We start from the raw sequence: 8,989 nt of genomic DNA, 5'->3' as shown, positions 1-8,989 counted from the left end.
TGAAGAGAATACCGTAGATCTTGATCTGAAAACACATCCCACGTAAAAATACAAAGAATGACTCAGAATTATGTAATAATGTTTATATCAAAGTTTATTGGTTAACTAATGGGCACAGTAAAATGCAATTAAAATACAGTACTTGCTTTTAACAAAGCAAACTGAGTAATCTGCTAAGTGTTAGGGTGGGACTGGAACAAACTCAAGCAGGCAAACATTTCCTCTTGGATTTCCTACGTAAACGTCTATTTAGTTCTGGACTGTTCACCAGGGTGCCTACAGGACAGAGATGAGGACTCTGTCCACCCGTGGAATGCTTTTCATGCCAACAGGACCTTGTCCAGCTGTGCAGAGAAGGCAGCTCCTCCTCAGAGTTCCCCGGAGCCCCACAGGAGTGTCTAAAACTAAGCAAAAGGAATTCTACGTGTGTCCAAAGTTAATCCACCTCCTCGGACTCTTTTTGACTGGGTTTTTCAAACACCAGCTGGAAGTACAGACTCTAGCTAATGAACATGGATGAATGTTTGTTTGAAAATTGCCTTTAAAAATCACTTTTTGGCACTATGTTCTCCCAGAATAAGGGCTTATAAAAGTCTCAGAAATCTTCAGCTCCCTTTGGCCACTTTTCCAAATAAAATTTTAATGAATACAGTTTAGGTTGTTTATTGGGCTCTGTAACCCCATCAAGCAAATAGTTAGGCTGTGTAACCTCTGTCTCACTGGAAAGCCTGGGAGAGACTGGAGCTTGTCTAATGAGACACACGGGGAACCTGCAACAACCAAGGCTGCCCTCAGGGAGCTTTCAGGAAGAGAATCTGTGGACCTAGGAAACACACTCTCATGAACAAACAAGGCCTTTGGCATTGCTCCCACATGTCCTTTGCGAGGAAGTTCCAAGCCACTTCATCATCTCAAGCGAGAGGCTTTTGTTGCCAGTCTTTTTTAACCCAGAGTGAAAAGTTTCTGGAGAACTTCAAGCACAACTTCGTAACAAAAGCTATACTGCTCCTATATATGCACATATGAGAAACAACAGAATGTTAAATAATTTTATACTGTGAAATACTTTCAAATGACACATTTGTCATTTTCAACCACACAGGAAAGTTCCTCAAGTAGAAAAAGCAAACAATTAACTATAAACACTTAAACAAGTGCTCATTTATGCAGATACATTTTAAAAATATAAGTAGATAAAATACCATCATATAGTTCTCAGTCTTTTGTTCTAGAGCTAATTAACTGAAGGTTTAACTGAACTGCGGTGAAAGAGTTGGTTTCAGTGTCCTTGCATTTTCCTTAGCTAACTCAAGTTCTAAGAAGTCTCCCACATTAATTAGTTAATCATATTATCTTGATCTCCTGATGATTAGTAACTAATCTGTGGCATAAATGATATTGTTGTGATGTGCCAAATCAGCATCTTATCATCTGAGTTATTAAAAATAACACTTTATCTATGACTTGGAGAAGCTTGCTATGGAAAGGGCATGCATTTGGAGATCAGGAGACTTCAGGTTCAGTTCTGGCTCTAGCCCAGCCATCTAGGGATCCTAATGACAGATATCTTCCCTTTGAACTTGAAGTACTTAATCAATAACGTCAGAGCGCAACCAATATCTACCTCAAACAGTAAGACTTCAGTTGGACCTTGTAGGGAAGTTTCATAAACTGCAAAGTGCTAATCAACATGAACCATTACATTCATTTCTCTTACTACAAACTATGGAGTGAACGCTTACCTTCGTTTGAATCATGCCATAACGTTGTTCTCTCATTTGGGCCACTATATTTGAGATGCTGAACTATTAATAAGATGACAGAGATTTTGTATTAGACATGCAGTGGATAACACACAATGAGATTACCAAATGCTTGTGCCATACCTCTCTTTCTAGTGAAAGATCTCAAGACTTAACTTTAAGTCTTAATCACAACAACTATTGTAACTATTGTAATATAGGTCAGTGAGTAAGGAAGCACCCACTTACAATGAGAAATGCTCACCAAGGGAATACCATTTATGTTGAAGGGAGAGCTTGAAGTCATGTTGTAATTCTGTGAGAGCACAGGAGACTTCCTCTAGCCACAAGGGTGGCCTAGCTATCTCTCACATAAAGAGCCCTGTGGAGACCAGTCGAAACCCTGAGCGCTGTCAGCCTGGCCTAAGATTCTGCACAACTGAGGCAGAATGGACACCCATCCGTGAGGACTGCCCACAGTGGGCTGAATCAGGAACTGTGGACTTGTGGCAGTCTGACACTGAAGCAGCACTGAGGAACTAGAATCGCAGAGCAGCGTACAGACCATCTCCTGTGCCCAATGTGTCTAAAAAGTCATGCGTGGTACAGTCTGAGGGCTAGCCATACAGCAAGGCTGTGCTGACAAACATCCACCTGCAAAGATTCAATACCAGAATACATCAGCAACTTAGCACACACACAACCAGTCCAGTTAAGAAAGCGGCAAAGGACCTCAATAAGCAACGGCCAAAGAATACATTTTTAAAACACTCAATGTCACTTGTAGGAAACACAATTCAAAACCACAAAGATATGGACCTGGCCCCTGTTAGAATGGTTACAATCCAAAAGATGTGGGGAAAGAGGAACATTTGTACTCTGTTGGTGGGAGTGCACGGTTCTTTAAAAAAACTAGAAATACACCTGCCGGATGATACAGCAATTCCACTTCAATCAAAGAAATACTTGCACCACATGTGTAAAGTCAAGATTTGGAATTAACCAAGGTGCTCATTATCAGATGAACAGATAAAGAAAGTGTGGAATATAGACACAATGGAACTTTACTCAAGAATTAATGATTATTTGCATAAAATACATATAACTAAAGGACATTATGTAGAGTGAAATAAGCTAGACATAGTAAGACAAATACTGAATGTGAAAGCCAAAATTTAAAAAGGGAAAAATGAAAAAGCAAAACAACAAAATAGGAATATCTGTCCCAGTATTACTGCCAAAACTGTTTTTATCACTTTATTTTATGCTTTTTACAAATCAATGGATACTAAGAATGTTATATTACTAGTTTTAATGACCTTTGGTTACCTAAAAATTCACTGTATTTGGCTGAAATAATCATTCACTAAACTGCAGGTTTGGGTTTTTTACGTTTTTTTGTCTTCTTTTTTTTTTTTCATTTTTTAACCTGTTACACTTCTTATTCTCTAGCTATCAAGCTTTTTTTATTGTAATGTAAACTTAAAATGTGTTACTTCAAAAGCTATAAAAAGGAACAATGAGGAGGGAGGAATGAAAATTCTTAGAATTTTATCTAAAACCAGATTTTAATATGTTAAAAACTGAAAAAATTTTTTAATATTTTTTAAAAAATCTTTAAAATCACTGCTTTGTCATTTTAATAATTTAGAATTTTAATTTTGTGAAAGATGTATTTTATACACAGGAACTAAAAAGGTCCTATAAATCCTTCACCCAGTTTCTCCCTATGACACTACTCAATCAAAATCAGGACTGACATCGGACCAATCCATAATCTTATTTGAACTTCACCAATTTTACAGACAGGTGTGTCTGTACGTGTGTGTTGCTATGCAGTCTTAACACTTATGGAGTGTTAGATAACTGTAACACAGACACAATATGGAGTTGTTCCAAAGTCAGGCTTTTTGTCCTATTCCTTAAGACACGTTGACCCATCCCAATCTCTTATTCTTGGCAGCCAACAATCAGCTCTCATTCTACACTTTCATTATTCTGATTATGTGAATAGAATCATACAATGGATAAACTTTTGAGATTGGCTTTGTTAGTGTTGTTCACTTGACATCACTACCTTGAGATCCATCTAAGTCACTGCATGTCATCCATTCCTTTGTATTGCAAAACAGTATTCTTTTGTGTGGATGTATGCTAGTTTGTTTAGCCATCAACTTTATGAAGGACATCTGGGTTGCTTCCAGTGTTTGGCTATTATTAACACAATATGCAATGAATATTTGTGTGCCATTTTTTTGTGTAAACATACATCTCCATTTCTGGACACTAAATGTCCAATGTTCCCTCGTAGGGTTATGTGATAAGTTTCATGGGCAGTGTCTATTCTGCACCATTTTACAATCCCAATGCAAGTAAAGTATGAGTAATTCAATGTCTTCAAATCTTCAGCAGCATTTCATGCCAGTATTGGCTGCCACTGTTTTTCTTCACTCATCGTGGTTTTAATCTGAGTTTTCTGAAAACTAATGAAGTTGCGCATCTTTTCACATTCCTTGTTTGCTTTTCTAACTGGTTTATGTGTGATTTTCACTGTTGACTTCTGCGAGCCCTCTATAGAATCCAGATACAAGATATCCGAGGGCTACATTACTTCCAACTAGTTTCTTTCATTCTGTCGCTTACCCTTTCATCCTTTTCATACAGTCTTTCACAGGGAAAAAAAAATCACTTAATTTTCTAAGATCAGTGATGGGAGGAATATTTGCTGTCACCATTCCTATTTAAGAGACGATCTGACATACTAGCAAAGCAGTAAGGCCAAAAATATTCATGAGGCAAAAGAGCAGAAAGGATGAGGTAAGTCTAACTTCAAATGGCATGCTTGTCTATGTAGGAAATCCTAAGGATTCTCAAACTTCTACAAGTCTCTTAGGACTAATAAGTGAATTCAACAAGATCATACGATACAAAACCAACACACACAAGAATCAATTACATTTGTATATACTAAACTGCTGTGTAGAAACTAAGTAAAAACACAACATTGTTTATAATCACTCTAAAGAAAGTAAAATAAGATAATACTACCAAAACACAAACAGAAAATGTATGTAGTAAACAAAAAAGTGATGAAGAAACGGACAAGGAAGATCTAAACAAACAGTAGAGACATGCTATCTGCATGGATGGGATGTGCAACACAGTGAAGAAGTCAGTTCTCCGTAAGGTGATCTGTATAGAAGTGAAAATAATTTATATCAAAATCACAGTGAGTTATTTAGTAGACAGCCATGCTAATTCTAAAATTTATCTAAGAAGGCACAAGTCCTAGACTAAGTAAAAATTATTTTACCAAAGAATAATGTGAAAGAATAAATTACACTGATTTATTTTCAATTTCTTTTTTAAATTTTTTGTTTTATTGTCATCATTTTATGATACAGTTCCATAGACCCTGGGATCTTCCCTACCCTCTCTCCTAATCCCCCCTCCCACTGAGTTCTCCCATATCATTACAGCAGCCTAGTTCCTCATAAACAGTCATAAGTCTATCATTGCTGGCTTGGACAATGGCAGAGAGCCCAGCATCCCATTGTCAAGACACATCCAACAGGTTCACTGGGAGTCCATCCTCAATCTGGAAGTAGAGATGCACACTGCACCATGTCCTCACTTCTGGACATGTCAGTCTCCACTACACAGTCATTAAAAATCTCCAAGTGAAAAGCCATAACAAAACCAACAACAGAAAAAAAAATAGAAATTTACAATGTCATGAAGTTAAATAACATGACACTGGATATGATAGTCTCCATTACACAGTTACTATGCATACCCTTAAATGGAAAGTCACAAGGCAAAATCAACAACATGAAGAAAAAACAGAAACTTACAATGCCATGAAGTTAAAGAACATGACACTGGAAATGATACTCTTCATTACACAGTTACTATATATCCCCTCAAATGAAAAGCCACAAAGCAAAATCACAACAGCAAGAAAAAAAAAAAAAGAAATTAACAACACCATGAAGTTAAATAACATACTACTGAATGACTAATGTGTCAGAAATGAAAATCAAGAATCTTCTTGAAGAAAATGATGCTATTGTAGATCTATGTGTCATCGCATAACTTAATGAGAAAAAATGTCTTCTAAAGAAATGAAATTAAAAACATCAAAAACCATGAGATATAGTTTCTACTGATCTTTGTTGGTGAGATGTGTCTAATATAGGCAACAAAGAGATGGGTTTTGTGTTTTCAATCAATTCTACTAACCTATGATATTTGATTGATGGGTTTAAGCCATTTACACTCAGGGCTAATATTAATGAATTACTATTAATTAATAATATTAATGACAATTTAATTAATTGATATTAACTAATATTAATAGATTAATGGTAAATTTGGTCCTGTAATTTATAATCAGTTGTTCATTGATTTAGTCTTCTGTTGTTATTTTACAGGGATGTCCTTCATATTTGCCGTTGGCTTGAGTGGGTGCTATTTCTCTTCTCTCAAGAAAACATCTTTAAGGATCATCTGGAGGGCAGGTTTGGAAGAGGCATATATTTTTAATTTTTCTTTACTGTGGAAGAATTTTATTTCATTTTCAAAGACAAAGGAAAACTTCCTGGGTACATTATCCTGGGCCGACAATTTTTTTGTTTTACAATCTGGAATATGTCGTTCCATTCTCTTCCAGAATCCAGAGTTTCCTATGAGTGATCAGCTGTGAATTTAATTGACATTCTTCTATATATTAATTTATTTTTTTCCACATGCACTTTTAAGGATCTTTTCCTTATATTTGATTGATGAGAGATTGATTTTCTCCAGTTCCTCTGGATAGAGATCAAGTAGTAGAACTTGTGTATAAGAACAGTGGTTTCTAGTTTCAACTTTTTTCATACTATCTAAATAGCTGCACATCTACCTGCAGTGTGCAAAGTTTCCCATTTTCCCATGTTCGTGTTGGTAATTTTATTTCTCTCACTCCAATTGGGGTGAGGTATTAATTGCACTGTGATTCTGATCTTCATTCCAGGATGATTAGTTTCATCAAGCAGTTTGTCATGTACCATTAGCCATTGTATGTCTTCCTTAAGGAATATTTATTCAAGTCTTTTCACTTATATTTCAACCAGTTTGTGTGGATTTTTGCTACTGAGTTGTTTGATGCCTAAGGAAATAGTTTGGATATTAATCTCTTGTGGGACAGATAATTTGCAATTTTTTTTTCCATTCTAAAGATTGCTTCATTACTTTCTTGATTGTTTCCTTTTCTAGTCCAGAAGCTTTTCACTTTGATGTAATTTCTACTTCTCTATTGTCTGGTTTTTGCGTTCTTCGCCAAACACTCCTTTGTCCAAACCATGATCATGAAGCATTTCCCCTATGTTTTCTTTTAGTAGCTTCGCAGTTTCTGGCCTCCAACTTGCATCTCTAATCCATCTGATTTTATTTTAGCACAAGGTAATGGAGGTAAGGGTGTATTCATGGTCTACACACAGGTATGCAGTTTTCCCAAGATCAGCCATTGAAGATACAACATGCATCTTTTCCTTCAGCATGTATTACTAAAGAGTTTTTGTACATTTCTGTTTATTCTATGCTACTGGTATGTGTGTCAAATATTTTCTAATAGTATGCTATTTGGTGTAGCATTGCTTTTTAGTATGCATTTTTTAAGGATTCATTTATTTTTATTGGCAAGTCACGTTTACAGAGAGAAGAGACAGAGAAAAAAAATCTTCCATCTGCTGGTTCACTCCCCAAGTGGACACAACAGCCAGAGCTGAGCTGATCCAAAGCCAGGAGCCAGGAGCTTCTTCTGGGTCTCCTACAGGGGTGTAGGATCCCAGTGCTCTGGGCTATCCTCCACTGCTTCCCTAGGACACAAACAGGGAGCTGGAAAGGAAGTGAAGCAGATAAGATTTGAACTGGTGACCACATGGGATTCTGACTCTTGTAAGACGAGGAATTTAGCCACTAGGCTGTAGTGTCAGTCCCAGCTTTTTAGCATATTTTGAATTGAGATAGTGTTATATCTCTAGCTTTGTTGTTGAACAGAAGATTGCCTTGACTGTTTGGGGTCTTTGGTGGTTTCATATAAATTTTTGACTGTTTTCTCTATTCCTGTGAAGAATGTCATTGCTACGTCCATAAGAACTGTCTGAATCTTCAAATCATTCTGAATAGTATGAACTGTTTAACAACATTAATTCTTCCAGTCTACACAGGATATCCTCCCATTTAGTTGTGTTCCCTTCAACTTGTTTCACTGATACTTTAGTTTTCATTACAGAGATTTTACATTTCCAGGATGTTACTTATTTTTTTGTTGCTAATGTAAATAGCAGTGCTTTCTTGATGGTTTTTTTTTTTTCATATAATTTGTGACTGGCAAATAAACACTACACAATGAAATACAGTTCAGACATTTAAAAAGAGAATAGAATTCTGTAATTTTGGGCAACACAGATAAACCTCTTGAATTAAAGAAACCAAGCACAGAAAGACAAATATCACATTATCTAGCACATTTGTTAAATATAAAAAGCTGACCTCGTCCCTATGCAGTAGATGAGTGGTTACCAGAGGCCAGCGAGTGTAGGAGGGAGGAATAATGGGTACAAATGGATCAATTTGTATAAAATTAAAGTTAAGAATAAAACTTTGTATGCTACAGGACAATCAGGCCTTTATAGTTAACAATATTGTGAGATATATTTAAAAATAGAGGACTATTCTAAATGCTCTCACAAAAAAAAAATGATAAATGTTTGAAGTGACCAATACGCTGAATAGTATGATTTCATCATTACAAAGTGTGTACACATATTGAAACATCACGCTGTATTTCAAAAATAGATACATACATATCAGTTAAAATAAAAATAAAAATTTTTAAAGGAAAAATAACATACATTGTTGCAACTTCACATCTGCACATAACACTCAAAAGAAATGATTCAGTGTCACAGAGAGACATTTGAGCTCCCATGTTTTTCAATCACTATTCAAATAACTTAGACATGGCAACTGTATTAATTTTCACACATATTAATGTATGAATAAAGAACATAAATATATTACATTAGGAAGGAATAAATCCAGACATTTGTTATGAATCTTAAGGACACTCTTCCTGGTAAAATAAGCCAGACAAAAAATATACATACTGTTTTATCCAAACTTACATATAGAATCTTTAAAAAGTCCAACTTTCGAAAGCAGAAGGTAGAATAATAGCTGCTTAGGCCTGAGGGGTGGGGTAA

At 35.8% G+C, this 8,989-nt stretch overlaps 1 protein-coding gene across 1 annotated transcript in view; it reads right to left on the bottom strand.

Moving 5' to 3' along the window:
• Nucleotides 1-285: 285 nt before the first annotated feature.
• Nucleotides 286-8,989, bottom strand: part of PTPN20 (protein tyrosine phosphatase non-receptor type 20) — a 74,008-nt gene continuing 65,304 nt past the window's right edge. Inside the window, exons 6-7 of the mRNA XM_040970387.1 lie at nucleotides 1,743-1,805; nucleotides 286-1,008 (exon numbers count right to left, since the gene is read on the bottom strand). Of these exons, the coding sequence (XP_040826321.1) occupies nucleotides 943-1,008; nucleotides 1,743-1,805 (129 nt within the window). The 3' untranslated portion in view covers nucleotides 286-942. The remainder of the gene's footprint in view (nucleotides 1,009-1,742; nucleotides 1,806-8,989) is intronic.

The sequence above is a fragment of the Ochotona curzoniae genome, unplaced genomic scaffold, assembly GCF_017591425.1.
Source record: "Ochotona curzoniae isolate NIBS_2020 unplaced genomic scaffold, NIBS_Ocur_1.0 scaffold_4763, whole genome shotgun sequence".
NCBI classification, from domain to species: domain Eukaryota; kingdom Metazoa; phylum Chordata; class Mammalia; order Lagomorpha; family Ochotonidae; genus Ochotona; species Ochotona curzoniae.
The sequence above is the reverse complement of the archived record's forward strand: the minus strand, read 5'-3'. Positions and strand labels throughout refer to the sequence as shown.